At 38.7% G+C, this 23030-nt stretch overlaps 1 protein-coding gene across 8 annotated transcripts in view; it reads right to left on the bottom strand.

Moving 5' to 3' along the window:
• The window catches only part of ATP2B1 (ATPase plasma membrane Ca2+ transporting 1), a 63635-nt gene that overhangs the window by 17458 nt on the left and 23147 nt on the right, over positions 1–23030 (bottom strand). For 7 of the 8 annotated variants that reach the window (XM_040557790.1, XM_040557773.1, XM_040557804.1 and 4 more), the window contains exons 2-11: positions 17404–17814; positions 12392–12589; positions 11288–11542; positions 11081–11206; positions 10567–10710; positions 7591–7629; positions 7060–7221; positions 4479–4693; positions 3079–3321; positions 912–1153 (exon numbers count right to left, since the gene is read on the bottom strand). In XM_040557790.1, the coding sequence (XP_040413724.1) occupies positions 912–1153; positions 3079–3321; positions 4479–4693; positions 7060–7221; positions 7591–7629; positions 10567–10710; positions 11081–11206; positions 11288–11542; positions 12392–12589; positions 17404–17608 (1829 nt within the window). In that variant the 5' untranslated portion in view covers positions 17609–17814. Of the gene's footprint in view, positions 1–911; positions 1154–3078; positions 3322–4478; positions 4694–7059; positions 7222–7590; positions 7630–10563; positions 10711–11080; positions 11207–11287; positions 11543–12391; positions 12590–17403; positions 17815–23030 lie in introns of all 8 variants that reach the window. The other variant, XM_040557796.1, reaches the window with a different exon arrangement.

Below are 23030 nucleotides of genomic sequence, written 5' to 3'. Positions count from 1 at the left end.
AAAAATTTCATCTTTTCTCTTTAGTGTATTAGTACACCCCTAAGCAGTGATTTTGGGGGCTGGCTGCAAGCAAAAAATTAAGCTGAAGTAAAGAACACAATCTTATGTGCTACACTCACACAAACAGTATGAAGTTAAGACTAAAAACAGACTGGCTACAACTGCTGTTTCTAGACTACACGATGCATGCATGCCTTCTCACCTGTTTAGGAGTTACCACAGCCTTTTCACACTTTAAGGTTTGTCCCAGTGGTGACACATTGCTCACTAATAGTCTAATCACTAGAACAAAAAGCCTCTACAGATGCATAAGGAAACAACTTGCTTTGTCACATTAAAAAAAATAAAATAAAATCGCTCTCTTGGTCAAGTTCAATCTTCTGTTAAAGTAATCAACTTTGGCACGAATTTACACAGTCTTTTCAATCTCAAAGTAATCTTAAAGTGATCAATTTTGCAAAGTCACAAACCCTACCCAGATTTTAAGTGGATCAGCTGTCAGGACTTTCCTGGAACATGGGTGAGTATTTTTACCAACTTAAAACTAAAATGGTTTAGTAACTAGAGAATAGTGCTAATCAAACACTTTCCTTTATCTGTGCAGAGTTTACATGTTAAAATGAAAAACGACCAGCTGTACTTCTGCTTTACACTTCTTAGCGGGCTAGAATTAAAGTAACCCAAATGCTACCAGCCCACCTCACTGTATAAAGTCAAATAACTGAGGGAGAGAAGCCAGGGAGCTAGCAGCTATCCCAGGGGTACAGGACTGTTGCACTTGTTCGTGAACAGAGCTACAGAAATGATTTGCAGTCTATGGCATAATGTTGTTTAGCAGTTTACAGACTCCTAGCCTATCACAACATTTAGCCGAATTAGAAGTGCCAAAGTACAATAGTAGTTGTTCTTACTTTTTAAGAACTATCTCAGAGGCACCTTTACTGAATATCCGGAAACTGCCATCAGAGTTTTTTAACACAGTACTCATAGATTTTCTAACAGAGTTGAAGGTGTACACTTTGTGCAACTTCTCTTCTGGTATCTCATTCCTTACATCCTGATAATCACGTTTTAAATCCAAGAGCAATCCCAGCAAGGCACATTCAGTTTTATTTCCAACATGACGTGGTAGGCCACCTTCTTTTTCAGGAGGCTGCAAGAAGAACAAGAACCTTCACTGATGAGGAGGTTAACTTATGAACCACTGAAGTACAGCATTTAGAATACAAGGAAGGTTAAGTCCAAGCTTAGCTCTGGGATGTTGAAGTTTCACTCTTGCAACGATTAATCTATAAATTCATAAGTCACAAGATCATACTGCTGACCTTTATAAGTGACTTCTGCAATCTATTTCTTAGGCTCAAAAATCACCATGAAGTTTGTATCAAATCCAGAGATGACCTTTCTTTTTAGAGTTTCCCATTGCTTGAAATATCTGCCTGGATCACTTGAATGTAGTAGATCCCTGAATAATTGTTTTGCAAAATAAACACATAGATAAGTTTAAGGAAACTGATTAAAACATACTAAATGCCATTATTTCTGCTAAATTAAAGTATCTTCTCTTGTAACAGCTCTTCCTCAATGTCTTAGAATACGATCAAATCACCTGTTAGCCTTCTACTGGAGAAACTAAGTCTTTAAGCTTCTTAAGTCTCACTACAAGTTCTGTTTTCCAGGCTGTGGCCTATTTAACTTGTTTCTGAACTCTTTTCAGTATCCAGTCCTTTTATACCAGTACAAGTTATCTCAGTAATGCGGGATACGCACAGACTAGTGCTAAAAGGAGTAATTTTCTGAAGATATTTCTGTATATAGCTGTAACATAGCACTGTACTTTGTAGCGAAAGAGGCTGAAGTACTTAACCTGACAGGCCTCAAATAGCTAGATCACAACTACAATAATCATAAGGCAGTAATCCATTTTCATTGTTCAGATCCGCAAGATCTCATATTTTCACAGTACTGAAAACTCACACTTCTAAATTGTTCAGTTTAACATGCTCCCAAGTACAAGAGAGATGAGCATACTCGAGGCAAGTCCAGCAATAGGCCACAAAGATGAATGGACTGGAATACCCGACTAAGGGACTGGGTGAGCTTATAAACAGCTACTTTTTCTTCCTATAAAAGGTTCCTTAAGAAATAGACTGTGAAACTTCTCACATGCTACAACTGATCAGTATTTCAGCCTCATTCCAGAGAAAGAGGTGCTTGTGATCTTGATATATCCCCTCGGGTACTGCTAGCAAGAAAATTCTTGTGGAGTTACCATCTTTATAGGCTGAAAAGTGACTTTTGTCACTTGGTTTTACTTCTGTTCAAGTAGAAAGCATTCATAGTGGAGAATTCTACTAAATCTTGAAGCGTAATTATTTTAAAAAAATAAAACCCACTTAGTATTTTTACTGCCTTGAAACAAACTAAATTATTTAACATGTTGGAATGACTTCAGCATGGAAGCTGAAGTGTTTTCTGGTGTTGCAGAAAATATGATGCACACAAGGGAGATTTGAGTATTGTCTATGTATCAGAGGGATTTGTGAAGAGACAGATACAGTATTAAGTATTTGAGTCCCTGTAATGCATAACAGTCCATTATTCTGTTTATTCCAAAAATATTTTGGAAGTCTCAAGCTATTAGGAAAGGTGTTACAATTCCAAAGCCTACAAATTCATATTAGTAGTATCTGAAAAAAATCCATCAAGTGCATCATCCGTACTTGCATTTTTGAATTACTTTCTACATAAGCTTATGCTACCCTTTGAAGTAGCTCCCAAATCAAACTATTTGTTCTCCAAATGTGGTAAACTGCCCTCCGTATAAAAACAAATTTAGACACACTTATGAACTTACAAGGAAGTTAGTTTCCTGAGATTGTATCTTTGAATCATCAGTAGAAAACCATTTTTGAAGTTCAGCCTCAAATGAACTGTTGAGCTATTCACCCTGCATACAACACACTTTACACAGCTGTCTGCCACAAACATTTAATTACTGACTATCATGTGGGCACCACTTTTTATCTTTTGAGGAAGATGTTTAGTTATTTGGTTAGAATGAAAAAATCTACTTACCAGTATTTTGGAAGTGTAAGCACAATTAACAGAAATCCCTGTGACAAGGTAACCCATAATCTTCTCTGGAATAGCTTCTGGTTCTGGAATTTTTTTGTAATGTTTTTCATTGATGTAGGCTTGGACCACTGTCATCCTGTTCATGGTCAATGTTCCCGTTTTATCTGAGCAAATAGCTGTTGCATTACCCATTGTTTCACATGCATCCAGGTGTCTCACCAAGTTATTATCCTTCATCATTTTCTACAAAAATAAAAGCAGTTCAGTTATCCTTAACCACCAGTTCATGTTTCAGAAATTTTCATTTAGGGTGTCCAGACTCAGAGAGCAGTTGCAGAACATACTCAGCTTTATCTGGATGGCTGCTGTAAGGATTCCCCCCATTTTGAACAAGGTTCCTAAACATAGGAACTTATTCTTCCACATCTGCATGGCAGACTGATACTAGTCACAGACTTATGAGGAAGTATTTTATGTTGATATTTAGAGATATAATAGAGGTACAGACTGAGCATTACCAATACAATATTAAAATATATTTTCCAAGGTAGGCTCTGTTCATTGGCTTGAGCCTGTTGTTTTTTGCTTATTAGAAGGAACAAGTAAATTATGCCACAGACTTTTAATGCCATATGACATATTTTCAAGGATGCTAGTGTCAAGCTTCACATCACATACAAACTAAGAGCCTAATTTTTCAGCTAAGAGAGTGAGGACTACACAAGTTTCACAGGTCTAGCATTGCTTAAAAATCTTTACTTAACAGGTTTGGGGAGTGTTTTAACCTTTAAGATGCAGAGTAATTTCAAGTAACACAATCACAAAGACACTAGTAGTTAGTACTTTATGTTACTCAGTTTTAGAACACATCCTACACAGTTATTGTCTCTACAATGAGATTTTCTGATCAATAACCAGGCCCAGCTTGCTGAAGCAGTAAGATATGTTAAGGAACAAAGACCATGAGTTAAAAAAACATAGCTAGCTGCTTATTATACAGCTTATTTTCTACAATATTCATCCCTCAAGGAGACTCAATCTGGAAGCTTTTGCAGTAGTTGCTTAACGTGCTGGTGAGGTAAAAGTACGCATTGACAGAAGAATTTGTAAATAACAAACTAACTTATCCAATTCTAGCATGCTAATGCTAGAATGTTAACAGCTAAAAGCATTTATCATTAGTTGGCAACAACAGGCCGTCACTGCTCAGCATTCATGTTAGTACTCATTTGGAGATTAAGAAAAATACTGCGAAAGACTTCTTACGCAGTTCAGTGAAGCAAGAAAAGCAAGTTTCTCCTCAGCCTGTTGGGTGTATCTGATGCAGCATATCTAAAGTGAGATTTCACAGCTGATGACTACACCCACCTATCTCTCAAATCTGCTCCCTATCCACTTACCTTAACAGAATAAGCCAGCGATATAGTGACTGCAAGTGGAAGACCTTCTGGTACTGCTACCACCAAGACTGTAACTCCAATAATGAAGAACTTCACAAAGTACTGAATATAAATTGGTGTACATTCAGCAAGCCAAGGTCGCTTCTGAACCCAGAAGGTATCAATTACAAAATACAACACAAGGATAATGACCGTGATTGCAGACATCAACAAGCCTTTTTAAAAAGAGAACAAACAATTTTTAGAAATTATTTTTAAATATTTGACCGTACAGATTCTGGCTAAGTGCAAATACTCCTGCCTTTGCAGAAGTTACAGTTCAGAGGTAGTTCTCAGAGACATACCAACTTTCAGCGCAAGTATTTCCTCATGAATTTCACTTAAAAGCCTCTAAAATCTTGTTTTTCTTTTCACTTAATTGAAAAGTGTAGATCTAATTATGAATGGGAGAGAGCGGTATGTAAAGTAAATTGACTAAACAGCATAATAATTGAAAGAGTTCAATAGGCCTTCCACAACTATACTGATGACTTAGCAGAGAGAGAGGGTAACTGGGTGACTATTCACACCGTACTTTCTACTGAAGCTGGAATTAAATATGGCAGGTAAACAATGTTCAATGAAATAGAAATAACTGGGAAGACAAATTAGAACTACTGCTAACAAGCTCTGTGGCACATTTAAGATACCACAGCAAAATGGAGAAAAAATGGACCTGGCTGAAATAAAGCAACAGAAATCACAGAAGTGTCAGCTTTTTGTAGACAAATACGTCAGTGTTTGCACCACCCAGAGAAGCAGGACAGAAAAACGCATGCATGAAGTTGATGAGCATTAAGGGTATGTGGGGAGTTAGAATAGGTTAAGAGGTACAAAAAAGGGAAAGAGCTATTTCAAAAACAAAAAAATGTCAAGAATTTATTTGAGAAGAATAATGTATTACACTAACCATTATTGAAGCTTTATTCGGCTTTCAATGAAAAATTATCATTGCTATACAAACTATGAAATGCTAAAGCTAAAAATTTTTAATTGCTCTTTGCTCCATAGCTATCTTATGACATAGATGCTTTAATTTGCTCTTTTTGAGCTGGGGGTTGGACTACAAGACTTCCAGAAGTTCCTTTTAACTTAACTCTTTCAACAACTCAACACAGAATCATAGAATGGCTTGGGTTGGAAGAGACCTTAAAGACCACCCAGTTCCAACCCCCCTGCCATAGGCAGGGATGCCACCCACCAGACCAGGTTGGCCAGGGCCCCATCCACCCTGGCCTTGAACACCTCCAGGGATGGGGCATCCACAGCTTCTCTGGGCAGCTTGTGCTAGTGTCTCACCACCCTTTGAGTGAAAAATTTCCTCCTAACCTCTAATCTAAATCTCCCCTCTTTTAGTTTAAAACCATTCCCCCTTGTTCTGTCATTATCTGACTGAGCAAAAAGTTGCTCTCAACCTTTTCTATAAGCTTCCTTTATGTACTGAAAAGCTGCAATAAAGTCTCTCTGGAGCCTTCTCTTCTCCAGGCTGAACAGCCCCAGCTGTCTCACCCTTTCTTCACAGGAGAGGTGCTCCAGCCCTTTGATCATCTTTGTGGCCATCCTCTGGACCCACTCTAACAAATCAGCATCTTTCTTGCGTTGGGGGCCCCAGACCTGGACGCAGTAATCCCAGAGAGGCCTCACGAGGGCAGAGCAGAGGGGGACAATCACCTCCCTTGACCTGCTGGCCACTCCTCTGGCGATGCAGCCCAGGATGCAGTTGGCCTTCTAGACTGCAAGCACGCACTGCTGGCTCATGTCAAGCTTTTCATCCACCAGAACCCCCAAGTCCTTCTCTGCAGGGCTGCTCTCAATGAGTTCTTCTCCCAGTCTGTACTCACATCCGGGATTGCCCCAACCCAGGTGCAGCACCTTGCTCTTAGACATGTTGAACCTCATTAGGTTCACATGCACCAAAATAAATCCTGAAATAAAGTAACCAAACTTCTACATACTAGATAACAAAGCCTAAAATTCACACTGAGCTTCGTTGTTATTTTAGCTTATCTTTTATAAGCAACAGCTTGTCAAATGTTTGATGAAACAGCTGAAAGAAAAGTAACAAACTAAAGCATAGCAGCAAGTCAATAAAATTTTTTATTACTTAGCAGTGAAGCATGTATTAAGTGGAAATTCCTAAGCCTTTTGAAATACCAGCGATAGTCTAGTCAGCTCTACCACATTTTCCACAGACTTATGTCAACTTATTTTTCTCTAGGTGCATCACTAAAAGCTATGTTTACCTAAAAACATCTTTTATAACAGTTGTCCAATGTTATCAAGTTGGAATGTCTGTCCTAGGAGCTGATACTTTAAAGCCTGAATATATTTAAATAAAGACAAAATTAAAAAGCTCACCAACATTATGCACTCTCAGAAGCCATCTGCACGCTTATGCATGATGGCACACTTATATGCATTGGAATTTTACACTTTACTTCAGCAGCTAGCCTTGACTAGCTTATCTCCTCATGAACTATGCATGTTACTACTTTATTCAGAAGTGTGACATCAGGAAAAAGAGGACAGTGGTAAGGCATACCTGCTTTGCCAATCTGAACAGCTAGCTTTGTAAGTTTGCCTTGGAGAACAGATTTTTCTTTCTTTGGCAAATTTGCTCTCTTCTTGTCTTTCTCATCTCCATCCGCACCATCCTCACTCTTCAGTGGTTGCATTTCCATGGCTGCACCATCCTGGGCTTTAGCTTGAAGTTATAAGCAAATAAAATTTAGCCATTCTGGAGTCCCTGAAATCAATAGTACTTACAAAGCTTGATTACGTATCAGGCCCAGCTGAACATAAGTATTGTGTAGTACCTCTTATCCAGAGATGCCATACTATCCTTGAATATTTAAACAAGATATCTAGATACTAGAGGAGACTTCAGCAATGTTTACTTAAGACTGCCAAGTTCATTTAAGCATTTGTTTTCAGAAGATTCACTTATGCTATGTTTAGCATAATTACTTTGAATATCAGGATGCAATAAGCATTTTCATAGTAAAGTATTTTCTGAGTGTATACAATGAATACATAAGGACTTATGAGAAAGGATCATAGAAACTGCATTTACCTTTGTTACGGTTCTCAACAGCTCCATCTTGTTTTTTACCTGTCAAAGAGGGAAAGTTGTTTTAAATTGGCTGTGCAGAGTCCAACTCGGTGTTAAGGTTTATATAATAGATACATGAATATCTGTTGAGACAAGTGATTGCATTTCAGAAAGTGTAAAACAACCTGGGAGACAGAAGGCTGACATAACTTACCTTTAAAGTCTTAGTTAACTCACAAAAGCAACTCACATCACTGTTTTGGACTTCCCCCATACAAGACTGCTGTAGTATTATCCTACCATAGTCAAATTTGCACAAATTACTGATATAGACATTTATAAACAATAAATAGAAACACAGCAGAAGGCCTTGCCTGGCCAGACAGCTGTCCTATGGAAGCGTACTTAGTTGAAGCAGGTAGTGAGGAAAGATTCTTAAACCTTTTCCGAGAAAGAGATTTGTAACACTAAAGGGATTCTGGTGGCCTCAGTCTTGCTCTGTTCTTTCAGCACTGTCAACTGTACCTGACTACTGTAACGAACTGTAAGATCAGATTCCACTTCCAGAATCAGTGCTTTTGCACAACATTGCAGAAGTTACTCAAATATAAAATATTTGTAAATCCACACCAAAGCTTAATGGAGGCACAGCGCTGGATTACTGGATCTATGCTAACCCTATTTACGCAAGCATGAACATAATCTGTTGGCAACATACCAATATTAAAGCACGAGGAGAATATTTCACGTTCCTGACAAAATATCATTCCTACCTCTGTTCAGAAATGGAGATCAGCAAGAGATCAAGAAGAAGGACATTAGAATAATGAAATAAATTCATGAATGAAATTTATGAATTAAACATTAAATGCAACTAAAACTATGTATCACATGTAGCTTATTATAAGGTCACTACCTTTTCTTTTTTTTGATTGGGTTTTCAGGTAAGAAGGTTTAGATATTATCTTGGCAAAAGACAAACTGACAGCTTTTCTCCTACCTAACGAAAGCTAAAGCTAAGCTATAATTACTACTAGCAATAGCTTGAAAGAACAAAATGGAAGAACATAGAACAAAACACAGATTTTTTCAGTCTCACTGCTATTTCATTTTATCTTCTGCCTTAAGAGTATGTAGACTGAAGTGTATGGGAGCTAGAAAAAATCAGAATAGAACTCAGCTAGAAGAAGATCAAGTTGTCAAGCAGCCTGTCTTTGCATGACATTTAGTACCTCCAATGCACTATTACTGTAGACAGTCTGATTTGATACATATAAAATTTTCCCCCCAAGCATCCTCAGAACAGCTGAGGAGAAAAAAAAAAGTACGTTAATCTTCTCCAGAAGATGTCACTTCAGACTTCTTAAGAAGTCATCGTTATCTGCTAATTTCGTATTTGTTCTTTCCTTGTTCTTGTAGGAGAAAAGAGAACTAAGTTCCACACTTGAGTTACTTCTAACTCCCTGCACATACGTATGCTTTCACTCTGAACCAAGCCATACACAGCCAACTAAAAATAGCCACTTTAATCTCCTTAACGTTCAGAGAAGCTAATTTAGTTTAACCTGAATTTTACCAAGGAGAATCTTATCAGGCACATAACTTAAGGGAAAAAGGAAGTTACTTATCTCAGGAGGCAAGGGAAAAAACAGGTTTTCAGGCCCAAGGATACACCAAAACACTACTTGTCAAAGAGATTTCTGCTTACATACTAGCAGAATATTAAAAAAAGCTATGATCTTCACTGTGTCTCCTGTAGTAGCTAGCACTTTTGCTTGCTTCTTTCTCCTTCCTCTGTCAGAGGAGAGTAAAGGATGGAAACTGCTCTATACCAATCTCCTTCAGTGCTGCAAGTCAGCTTCTACTCTTAAGCTATCCCACTTGAGCTTGAATCTAATGCTGAACTCAAAGCAAGTTTCAAGAAGGGATAGAAATGCCTGCAGGTTAGGCCAACAAGCCAAAAAGCACAATTCAATGTCAACCCCTGCACAGACCACACACATTCCAACAACTGCCACTTGAAGGCCACTGAGATTCCTAAACACATTTCTGCATGGCTTCCCATTACTCTTTTCCTGTTCCATTGGGGAAATAGTACATTTCCCCACCAGGAACCTTCACAGACTCTGTCCCATCCAGTTAATCTCACAAGAATTTCAACAGAAATTCAGTGGTGATCAAGTTCAGTCCTGAACGCGCATGTGAGAGCTAGCATCAAAACATCACAAGCTAACATTTCTAAGCTTTGATTCTTAAGCAGGATAAAGGTTATGGCTTAGATAAGTGACTATAATTCTAGCTGCTCAAACGCTTCAAAATACAAAAGATATCCTGTTTCACACTTCACTGAAAGGCTCTAAAATGCTCTGGGTTACAATGTCCTCACCCTTCCAAATAGGAAGTTTACAGGAAAGCACCATTAGGTTTTTGTCTTGAGTACAGCTTTCAGATATTCAGCTCTGGAAGAAAAGGGCTTGCACAAAAAACTGCCTGCTCACCTTTAGTGGTCATATACGTTTAAGATACCCACAAGCTCAGTGCTATCAATGATACAAACTTTTCCGCTTCGGGTAAGACTTTTTCCATTCAAGAACTCACCAGACAAAACACTGTCAAAATCAGAACTAGATGGTCATTAGGTTGGTTTATTGTTGATACCGTCTTTGCTGTAAAGAAGTATTTGTTATGAGACGCGAGTGTACTTTGAAGTTACCATGTACAAATTATTAAACTGCCTTCTCATGTAAGGGTGGCTAAGAGTTATAAACTTTCCAACCTCCAATTTATCAATGAGATCTGAAATTTAATTAAAAATCCACATGGCAAGAGTTTTTAGTAGTGGTATACATTTCAGGTTACTGGACCTTTCTTCTGCGAAACCTACTGAAAGAATGAGTTTTAAGATTTCTGGCTCCAGATGACTAGAACACTTTTGCATCCAATAATATTTAGAATTTCACCCCTCCTTTTCCAACGAATTAAGATTATTATGCCTACTTTTCTTGTCCTTCTTCTCTTTTTCTTTCTCCTTCTCTTCTTCATCTCCTCCAGCCCCGAGTAAGGTAAAGATGATTCCAGTCTGAGAGTTCACACCTACAGCAGTAACAACCATTCTCCCAGAGCCTTCCATCACATGTGTACCTGGAAGAGGGCATCAGGTTTTCCACTGAAACTTAAACAGTTGTATGCAGACCACAAAGGAAATCCATTCTCAAACTTCACACTTACAGAATCATAAGATTATGCATATAGAGCTCTTAAAACATAATAATATACATGCCAAAACTATCTGGAAAATAAAGCCATAAGCAAACACACAAATTGTTGTTCAGCTTTAGGCAACTGTTACTTCACTTCGACCAAGTTTTGATGAAGTTGTGCTGTTTCTGGATACTTCTAGGAAGCAGCCTAGATATGGTCCAGTTCACTAGATTTTGATCTCGTAATTTAAAACGGCCAGTCCCCATAGAAAACTAACCACTTTCTTCAAGAATTGTCAAATGCTACACACCTGAAAGCAGCATAGGATCCCTGTCCAGAGACTTCTTAACATGATCAGATTCTCCAGTCAGCGAGCTTTCATCAATTTTGAGGTCATTTCCTTGAATGAGTATACCATCAGCTGGCAAAAGATCACCTACAAAAGATGATTAGGCGTGTTGACTTTGGATCCTTCTTTATAAATAAAATAAAACTTCAACTTTAAAAGTATGTTTACCGTATTTCACTTGTGCAATATCTCCAACAATTATGTCAGCTACTGGTATCTGGATGACTTGGCCACCTCTGATGACCGTGAATTTCTGTTCTTGTTCAATACGGCTCTGCAATCCCCGAAATTGTTTCTCTTTACTCCAATCATTGAAAGCTGTTACTAATACCACACAAACTACAGACAGGAGGATTGCTGCTCCTTCAATCCAGCCTGCTTCAGATTCTTCCTCCTCTTCACCAACATTTACTGATCCACATACTGTAGAAAACAAGTTTTAGAGATTTAAGTTTACATAGTTATTTCATTTAAAAATGTTTTCCCAAACAGAAGAAACTACTAGAGACTGCTAAACATTTTCTTTGCTAGCCTTTGTCACAATTTTACATTCATTTTCAGTAATGGTAATACACAAAGAAGCTATACAACCTGAAAGATAAAGCAGCTCAATGAAGTTAAAGCACGTAGAATTTACATCCCTGCTCCCTTGAGCATAAGAGATATTGATACAAAGTTACCTGGTCCATATTATCTTGTTAAATGATTGATGATAAGATGGCCAGATTGGACAACTGGTTATCTACCTTCTGCTTTGTCAACATTTCCTATTTTATCTTTCTCTTAACAAACCACATACAACTGCAAACGTTTGGTTTAACAAAGGCCAGATCCCTTCACTTTCTGTTTCAAACTATAAACATAGCTTTGTTTCTTAAAGTGGAAAGTTACCAGTGTCATATTGTAAATCAAGGAAAAGGTAAGACATGCTGACTCCCCAGAGAAAGCACTGACAACTCAAATTGCTTAAATATTTGAGGCAAAGATACAAGTATAGTTGCACAGAAGCTTGACTAGTCTAAAACAAGACATAGGTCCTGCTGCTTGCACTTCGCCTTTGCCATTGCTTTGGTTAGAATCAGCCCAGATCACAAGCAAGGAAGTCTTGCCTTTTTAAGTCAAGGTAGAATTCTAGCATTGTTGTCTTAATAAGAAACAATCAGCTGTGTTTCCAGACTTATCTCCCATCATATTTACAGTGTAAGCATGCTGGACCATAGGAATCAGTAGTGTAACATAGGTAGATAACTACTTTTTCAAATATTTACTTACATGCTTCATTTCCTCCTGGAGGCTGGTAAAAAGAAAGGCCCAAGGATACTATGGCTGCAATTTCTAATATAATTAGTGTAACATCCTGTAGTGCTTCCCATACTAACTGAAGAAAAGTTTTTGGCTTTTTAGGAGGTATAAAGTTCTTCCCAAAAACTGCTTCTCTCCTTTCTATATCTGCTGGATTTCCACTTAAACCTATTTAATAAGAAGACAAAGTTAGTGACACTCATTTGCATTTCACCTTCATGCTAGAAATGATTGATATTCCCCATTCACGGGGTCAAGTGCCACTCCGTATTTTTGGAAACAATACCAAAGAGACATCTATCAAGTATACTTACATAAGAATCATCCTTAAACCAGACTTGCCATATTTCATAATTCACAGTTTGCCAATATAAATTAAAATTAAGGAATACTGACTTGCACATAACATGGCATGGCAGCAGAGTAACAGTAACAGACATTCTTGTACAAAGCAAACAGGTTTACAAGATGAGATTGTTAGCAGTCACTGCTGTAGAGGCCAAGCAGCACCACGCAGATTTGGGATGGCCGCTGGCTGGGATGCCAGCTCTGGTTCCCCTGGTAGGGGCTGGGTATTCAGAGACAGCATCCTAGGCTCCCACAGTTCTAATTCTAACACAATGCGTCTAATTAATAAAATATTGTGTGATAAATACAGCATCCGTAGTATTTATATTATGTACTATTTAATTATGATATAAAATGCTGTGAAAGTCTGGCAAAGCTCTCTGGGCATGACGAGGAGAGAGGAGCCACCTCACAGTGCTGCCTCCACCCGGGCAGCAGCCTATGGCTGTTCTGAAGCTTCAGTCTCTTGACACCCCTTCTCACACAGAGTTTGTCTTGGGCAATGCGCAAGTGGTCCTTATGGTTTTTCACCTCAGCTTTCTTTCTGCTTTTCTTTCACCTGCCTTCTTTCTAAGGTGGTGTATTTCTTTCTGAATCCTCTTCACTGCCTTAACTCTTGCACCGCCCTTAAGGGACACCAGCGGTTAAGAGTGAGGGGCATTTACTAGAAAACACTTCATGTGTTTCAACAGTTAGAACAGTTAGCTGAGTCCTTAAAAATAAAGGAATACCAAGTCCAAGTATATTCAGTGCAAGGTCATGGACTCAAGGTCTTTCATAAGTACAGCTTTACCTCAACAATTTCCAGCTGCCTAACCCTTCACAACAAGTTTCAATATACACCACTAGCTTCCTTTTGAAGGCAATATGGCCAAATTTCTGCATGTATTCAGAGCAGAACTCTGGATACTTCAACCCTATCATCCCAAGTTTTATTATCATCAGTACCTACATGAAGACAACTACTGAAAAACTGCTTTTAGGAAAACCGTCAACCCAGCTGCTTGGGAATAACAAGGGATTAAAACATGCTAGGTAATCAATGAAACTGGTTTTCATATTAAGTGAAGTATTTAACGTTTCTAACAGAACCATTACATGGTATTTCAAGACACTTTGCAAAGACTACTGAACTGCAAAGCTCAGTTTTAAATGCAAAAACTACTACGTAATCACCTAACTGAAAAGCAGAAATATTACCTGTGGATCATTTCAAAATCAAACAGATTTAAACATGCCCTTGGTTTATACAATAAGTTAGGTTTATTCCAGCACTATTACATTCACCTTGAACTCACAGCTTTGGAGGTTTAACACAGGAACAATTTTACTGGTCATCTGTAACACTATGCTTCTTTAAGTTCAAGCTTTGAGGTGCTTACCTTTTCTCTCAAATTAAGAGCACAGCAAGACCATTTTCAAGATTAAGCTATATGAGGGTATCTGGAGAAACTCTGGACAGTTTGGCCATTCCAAAAGGCTGCACCATATTTCTGTTTTACCAGAGATACTATTTGTCTCTTCTTTTTAGTACGGCAGTGTTTGGAAGATCATTTACATGATGTCAGTGATACCATTTCCCTCCTCCCTTCACAGGAGGCAGAATATCAGAAGTATACAGTAAAAGTCTCTGAGGAATGAAAAGCATTTTCTAACAAAGCTATATAAAGTTAAGTTACTATCAGCATCACTAAACAAAGACTAGTAAATACACCTAGCAAAGATAAATAGCATTTGGATTTTTAGTATTCACCATAAGCAACTGTGAGCAGCTACTGAACCTGCTGTATTTACCACAAGGTTAGTAATTTCATAGTTCACAATCTACAGGCCCAAGGTCTGAACTACTGCACTACATTATTCATTATGTATTTTAACTAGGGTAATTTCTTTTATTTGGGTTTAAATTTGAAAAACATTGGGGAAGGGCCTAGCTGAAGCTTTATATAAAAATTTATTAGAAATCTAGAAGCAGAAACCACGAGAAAATCAAAATGATGTAGACCTATGGAAAAACCGATGGTGGTCCACCTCCCCAGAACACATGGGATTTTGCTATTACAGATGTGTCAAACATTCATTTATTTGCATTTATATGAACTTGTACACATACAAAGGACATAAGTGTTAAATACTAAGCAGTAAAAAAGTGTCTTTTCTAATAATACTGGCAAAGGACAGTTCCTATTTCTCATTTTATGTCAGGTAGGTCTGAAAAGAGATACTGTCTTACATTGTCAAGAACTCCAAAGCAAGAAATTACACAAACTGAACTTGTTCACTGTGTAATATTTCAAAACTACATGTACTTTAGCTGTGAAGCTACTGGCAGTTATGCAAGTCAGCATTTCCTATCATACAGGGACCTTCTGAATGGGAAGAAATGCCATAGGGCCTTGCAGATGTACACTCAAGACTTCAGAGAATTATAACAAGTACAATAAATAGCACAGAACAAAATCAGAATATCCTGAGTTGGAAGGGACCAACAAAGATCATTGAGTCCATCTCCTAAGCAGCCTTCATAGTCCTGCATAGATTTTCTCCATTAGAAATTTCTGTTTCTATATTTACAACTGGAATTTGACAAAAGAAGAGACCTAGTTCTCCTACATTAATTCTACACCAACACCTCCATGAGAAATTCGTTTGCCTTATTAAAAATCTTGTTCTCTAAAAATTCATGTAGTGATTTAGAACAAAAACAGCATCTTTGCAGAAGACACTATTCTATAACTCAATCTTTTCTGAGCTAATTATCAAGTTTGACTATTGAAGCCTTGCTGCGTTTATGAGCTGCTGTCACACATCAAAAAAGGCTTTTATCTTTTATCAAGTTAGCAATTGTACTGTACTGTAATCGGTTAAATACATACAAATGTCAAGATCTTAAAAAGGAAAGGCCTTGGTCACACAGTCCTCAGGTACAGCAAATTCAAATCTGTGGGAAAGGGCATCTAACTATTCTGTTTTTAGTATATTCTCACTCATGATTCCCATGCATTAATCTGACAGTTACTTTATGGGACACGAACAAAGTAAACCCTGCAGTACACTAGGCATGTGGTGCTTAGTTCATCCTGGTCGTCTACAATCACATGCTCCTCTAGCTCACAGTAATAATGGGCCTTAAACCTCACAGACCACTGCAGAACTGGATTCCACCCTCAGTTCAGGTACTCTTTGTGGAGTACTATGGATTTTTTCCACTGAGAAGAGAAATTGCCTTTCAATGCTATTCAGCAGGTCAATGGGGTGCTAGGAGACTGCTGCTCTTCCCCAAGCGATGTTATGCTGCTTGCACACAGCAGCGCTTTGTGCGTGTGCACTAGCTTTAAAACAGCTGAAGCCAAGAAACGAAGTTTGCAATCCTCAGGTTTTAGAGGTTTCTTCTTTAGCCTAGAACTGGTCTACCGGCAGGTCAGGCGTATGAGCTGACTACCTGCTGTTTGGTAAGAGGAAGCCAGCTGACCTTCTGAAATCATTTCGGGAGTCTGAATGTAAGGCGTCTGGCTTCAAAAGCAGATCAAGCCAAAACATGCTACATGCTGATGTACCAAGAGGTACCTTACAGCATTAGTAGGCTGTGCTTGAGCCAAGGAGACAACCATTTCCATAGCATTTCTGAAGAACACAAAGAACAGCTCTCAAGGTACTTCACCGCCACCAACATGAAGCTGGTTAAGAGCTAGGGAAGCACTTAAATGCTGAGACACCAGAATTTGCCAGTATCTTGACTTTGGTACTTGGTATCAACCACAAGCAACAGCAGGACTTCGAACTATCTCAAGCAAATTTAACTTGAACCTATTCTTTCACAAATTAAAGCTCACAGCTTTCGTTTCAACTGGAAGAGATGACTAGATCTTAAGGAAAACTTCTGGAAGGCTCTCAGGAAGGAGACCTGTTACATTTATAGTCACATTCACAGAACGCCACTGAGCCTGAAATGGCAAAAACTTCTCTGAAGATGCTTATTTCTAGAGATTGCATGATCACTTTGCATACCTTCTCCCAATGGTCACTGTATGTCTTAGTGCCTAAAGCTGTATCGACAGTTGTGCATTGCTGCAATTCTCACTTGATCTAAGGTAGACTTGTAAGTTAGATATGGCTATTATGAGTTCACTGCAGCACAGTAACAAAACAGATGACACCAGTTTGAAAACTGCTGCATTAAGGAACGCAAGAAGTGGGTAGCAACACACAATTAACAACATATTAATAAGCCCTTCATTAGATTATTAAAACCTTGTGTTCTACAACAGCATAATCTAAATTGTGAACTACAGGCCACATGAACAATTCACAAAACATTCACACCAAGTTTAAAAAAAACATTGCTATGTTGTATTGCTATTTCATTTCATATCTGGATTCCTACATCAAAGTTCCCTCCTAAGTGCAATTTTGCCACTAGTTCAAAATGGTGCATGCAGTTAGGCAAGCTGAAAACCCTTGCTTATTTATTATCAAGGAAGTATCATCCTGTCTTACAGGAGTAAGAGACAGTATTTCAGTTATTATAATAATAAAATATCTTTATAAACTTTATTTTTTTTTAGAAATAGCTTACTTGACTCAAGTTTTTCATAAGTGGAATTTCCTCAATAGTAGTGTGAAAATTGACTTACCTTCATTTGGTGAAGTTTTCAATTTTGTACAGATGCCCTGTACATCTCCATAGCATTCCTGTATTTTATGCAGTGCATCTGTAGCTCGAAGTTCCATAAGAGAACGGAGCTCTGCAAGAGTAACTCCAAAATCTCCATGATTAGCTTCTTTGACAGCATTTTTTACACCAGTATATGCAACCGAGTTGTTTGCCATATCACCCATGATGCTTGCAGTCTTTAGTGTACACAGTTTCCAGTAAGGAACAAGATTTCAATTTAAAATATTTCCAAAAGGAAAATAAATCCTTTGGGTATGAAGACAGTCAGGACAGCAGACACATCACCCAAGTAAGAGACCCCTTCTGGAGAGATATCGTTGAGGCCGTCCCATGGCGAGCTGTGCTCTCCAAGCCAAATGACAGGTACAATCTGGGGAAAGAATAAACACACATTCAGTTACATAGCACATTGTAAGACAATCCTTCTTTTTGTATTGAGATTACAGAACATTTTTCTGCCCAACAACAAGTTCTTTGTATTTCCTATCATATTTTTAGTCCGTATTCAGCTGGCAAAGTGACAAGGCATAAAATGGATGTTTCCAGTCCCAAAATAACCTTGCATTATTATACTTTAGAACTTCTAAGTAGAGTTGTAGCCTTTAAGTCTTAAATTCTACGTGGTACATCCCTGTGGTTCATCATCAACAGGAAACCTTTATAAACACCTGGAAGTAAGTCAGTTACCAGGAAAATGGAGTTTGGAAAATCCACCATGGGCGCCATACATGGTAAGAATATACTCAAATTACAAATTATTTCCAACATACCAGGAAGCCTCGGAGTTCAAGATGAGCAAGCTTTTTGTGCATTCGCATGAACTCATTTCTGCAGTCCTCAAGGAAAACAGTTTCAACACAAAGCTAATCAGCGCAGGAACTACATTTGTAGTGTAACTAAGTATATTATATCAGACAGACCTAGGTCTTAATACATTTTCATGTCCAAACAGTTTTAGCATCCCACTCCAGCCCATTTCATCAGCCAAAGCCTCCCACAGCATCTGCATTTTATTATTTGCATAGAGCAAAGAATTGCACAATACCATCCTTCTACAGAAGGGGTATAGGAGACTAAGGTCAGCTCTTCCATCTGATTAAGAGAGCACTGTAGCTGAGAAATTAACCCCAACCCACAGGACTCTCAACCTGCACAGGCACTGTTTTTTTGCCCACTCGGCTGATGCTTCTTTCACGTACACATGTATCCACTTAACAGAACGGTGAATGCACAAACTCTTCATGCCTATATAAAGATCTGCTGTGTGCGGAAAAGACAGGAGTCTGATCACATAGGTCAGCTTAATCAACATGGCAGGTTGAGCACAAGTAACCATATATTCACCTGTGAAACATTAAGGCTGCCAGCCTCAAATGAAAAAAATAACCTGGGCACTTCCAGGTCAACAAGACCCCAAGGTGCCATATGTCCCTTTGCCACCCCCATCAGGCCATAAGAAGCATTCAAATCTAGTGGAACTCATCTAGAAACTCTGGTATTGTTGTACTGAATGCTTATCACCTCATGTAGTCATTGCCTAGTAAAGGCAAGCAGTTACCAGACTACGTTGCTTTGCAAAGGCAGAGTCATGCAGGAAAGAAAATAATTCTGACTATTGCCCTGCCAGGTCAGACAACTGTTTGGCTCAACTACTATGTCCATGTCTAGGTGTAAGCACCTGATTACCAGAAATTTAAGGTCAGTGTTGCAGCAAAGTCTCGGTTCTCTGCTCTGGAAACAATAGGCTACATCCGTAGCTGATCTACCACTTTGAGCACCCAGGCACAGCACTGTATTTGCACTGAAGACAGCCATTGATGCTGAAAGATGCAGGAGTGACAGTGTCACTACTACACCTGTTCTTCTAGTCCTATCACTGGAAAATCCTGAGAAAAGACCAGATATGGCTGCTTTCTGGAGAGAGATAAAAAGCATAAAGCAATCAATGTTCATATGCATAAAACTTCCACATCCCATAATACCAACAGGTTAAATAAATTAAAAATTTCAGTTCACACCTTGATAGCTTTCTCCATGTTGCATGCAAAAAAAACCAAAACAAACTACTACAGTAGTTTAAGAGCCCATTTCAATGGTGTTAACCTGCATTCTAGGATGCACTGATTTGATTAACAAGTATTCTACAAATGACTCTAACAAGTTCTACTACAGTACCCTGTAAGTGAAGAAACTCATGTAAGCTCATGTATGAAAGAGTGCTTTTTAAAGCCACACCACGTCTTTAACTAAAGGCCAAAAGATAGATGCTGTTGGCCAACTGGGAGCCTAGGATTTATCAGTTGGCATCTGATCACAAGCTGTGACAGCGTAATAAGAAGCAGATCAGGCAAATGAGTTTGTATAGCTATGGAGTAGATGCAGCAGCTGCTAATTGTGCAAGAATAGACCAAGCAGAATGCCCCACAACTAATTACAATCAAAATTAATTCAAATTTAATTAAAGCTGGCCAGCCTTAAGAAAAGCTCAGCTCAAGCCTCTCACAGTAGTTCTGCACTGTAGGCCCAAATACTCCCAAATCCAAGTACAGATATGAGGTTAGGAAAAGCTACAGCTGTAGTCATTGCTAACTTCCTACTGAAAAACTTTGCAATGGAGTACTGATGAGCCATGCCAAGACTTGTTTTCATGCGTAGTCACCAGAAGAGCAATAATATCGCTTAATCAGTAGCTCATACTATGCTTCATACTCCACTCTATCATTTTTGTTACATCTAGATCCATTTTCACTAAGACATAATAATGTAGTGATTACATACTGCTAACAGGTTACACCTGAGAAGCCCTTTCGGTATTCTGAAGTACCTCAGTGATGTTCTAACATACCAACAGATCTGATCCTTAGGACTCCCACACAGCTTCAAGAACTTACATTAATACTACAAGAACAGCGCAGCTCTGCAAATCAGTTTTAGTAACATTACAGACAACTCTGTATGTCCCTGCTCAGAAGTAGCTCTGGAAAATTCAGAGGAACAGACTCTTCAACTCCAAATCATAAAACCTTTGTAAACATCAGTAACTGTTACACCAAATCTGCACCAGTAGCCCATTTTTACCAGGTATTTCAACAGACAATATAAAAGCACATGAGTACTGAATGGATGTGTATCTTAACCTAGTTTCTTTGCTGATTTCTACTGAAAAAATCTCTCTACAAATGTCTTTAAGAAATATCCTTTATGAGGCTCGATGCCAAGCCTTGCAACATTCAATCGCTTCCTGTTACAGCAAGTTCCAACAGTCCACTGTAACAAGAAAGTGGCAATGCATAATGAAACTGTAAACACTGAAACTCCAGTACCAAAAGAAAGTGTATTTCTTAAGCCACACAGGTCATCTAATAATATTTATCTTTCCCAGTATCAGATTATTTTGTTTTGATCAGTGTTCCAGTTCCAAATTCAATTCTTTCAACAGCCATTTGAGACCTTATTTGAGCAAGAGCTCCAAAGCACTATAGAGTTATAGCTCTGAAGCAATTCACCCTAAACTTTCAGTCTGCTAATATCCCAAATTTTAAAATCAGGTAACAGTTATCAGAACTACCAGTCACTTGCAAGCCATTACTGAAGTTGCAGCTTATTTAAAGTTTAATTCAGCTGAAGGTATGTCACTGTCCAGCTGAAAGCTGTGCACCAGGTGGTAATGAGGGAGAAGTCAGTCTTCCATTCGGCACATCAACCTTGTTTCTTATCACTTGGACTACCAGTAACTGCAGAGGTATTGTCTGTCACACTCAGGTGACTAAAATTCCTGCACTGAAGAGGCACCTGATGGAAAAAGTCGATACCGTTGTAGGCAGGATTCAGATACTCGTGCAAGTATCTCTGAAAAGACTCCAGGGTTCTCCGACTGTAGCAGCTTCGCTGATACGTAATGTCATTGTGGGTGCCTACCAGGAGTACAGCATCCTGAACTCCATACCCAAATCAATCTGATGTTGAATAACATCGGTGTGCTTTGTTACAAGATGAAGACAATAATTCAAAAATCATTGAACCAAAGGTTTGATATTTCCACCAGTGCTGCAGGTTGCATCACCTCGTGAGCCTCTGCAGTCGGATCAGAAAAGGCAAACTCAAAAGCCTGTGTGGGGAGATGTTTACCAAAGCATGATGAGCCCATAGCCTATAACTCTATCCGGTGCCACCAGAACACAATGCGTTGACCAAGCTAGAAGAAGCTGTAATGTTCCGCGCAGTGTTCTAACACCCTAAATAGAAAACATGAAAATAGGAAAAAAAACAAAACAAAACACAACTGCTATCGAGACAGCCCTGAAAGTTGAGCATGTTTCAGAAAGGGTCTCTACAAGTAGTCCTTGACAGGCAGAAGCAATACTAAACCCTGTATTTGGAAGCAAACAATAATCCTTCTTCTACATTTGTTAAAATTAAAACCACCTTGCAGTAATAGTTTGAAGTGGCAACACACAATGAAAATGTGAACAGCAGAAGTCTGATGTAGCAAAATCACCATTGCCAGGACACACAGGACCTAAGACACCAATAAAGACCTACCCAAACCTTTCCAGTTATTTAATTCACATTTAATAATGGCTTCAAGGAGTAACCAATCTGCAGGAAACATTTTAATATGCATTAAGAAAATTAAATCTTAAAAACTCCAGCAAAATCTCAAGAGTCAAAACTTCGACAATTACATATCCTGTGCTACTCTATTTATTTATTCATCTGCTTGAACACTATGCATTCAGACTTTAAGCATTAGCTGGTACTAGCATTTGACCTTCAACAACAGAGTAAAGCTGGTTGCTGTAATATAGGAAAAGGCTTGCAAAGTGATTATCTCAGGAAAGCCTTTGTTTAATCTAATTAGTTCAATGAAGACCAGACAGATCTACATACCAAGAGGCTGCAGTGATAAGAACTGTCCCCATATGTTTCAGTTGTCATACCATTTTAATCTGTTTTTAACGTTTTATAAGAGTGCTTTCAAAACACTGAAAAATATAATATGCCTTCACATACGTTAGGTTGAAATCCAGAGTACTGGGTACGTTCCATAGCCTCAAGCTATTGCATGATTAGGAGGGGAGGAAAAAGTTGTCCATAGTATTATTATACTGGAAAGTAATTGTAATAAATTGACCTGGAGAGCATGCTGAAAGTCTGAGGTCTTCTGCTCTGGAGGGTCAGTTTTCTGTTTTAAAGAGACAGACCCTTCCACCAGCTTGGAATACTACAGGAAATTCATCACCTGCTTCACAGTAAATGCAAGCAACTGCAAATTAAATGAGAGTCTCATAAAGAACAGCAGGCAGTTACAGGTCACAATCCTGCAGGTTAAAACATGCGTAAGCGAACGTGTAGAGGAGTCAAGTCGCTTCGTGGCACGCTGCTGCCGTTCTGGCGTAGGCGTCTCAGAGCCTGGCTTCTGAAGGGGCAGCTGAAGGAAGATGGAAGAGCTAAGCATGAGTGCACAGCCACAGGAGATGCTCAACAACACGGAGTTTTTAAACACATCACCTTCCAGCCCTACGTGTGCCTAGCAGCATTGTTCTGACAAGTTTTGTTTATTACAGCTCCTGTCTTCTAAGCAGT

Source organism: Cygnus olor, chromosome 1 (genome assembly GCF_009769625.2).
Source record: "Cygnus olor isolate bCygOlo1 chromosome 1, bCygOlo1.pri.v2, whole genome shotgun sequence".
Taxonomy (NCBI): Eukaryota; Metazoa; Chordata; class Aves; order Anseriformes; family Anatidae; genus Cygnus; species Cygnus olor.
This window is presented reverse-complemented; position numbering and strand designations above follow the sequence as displayed.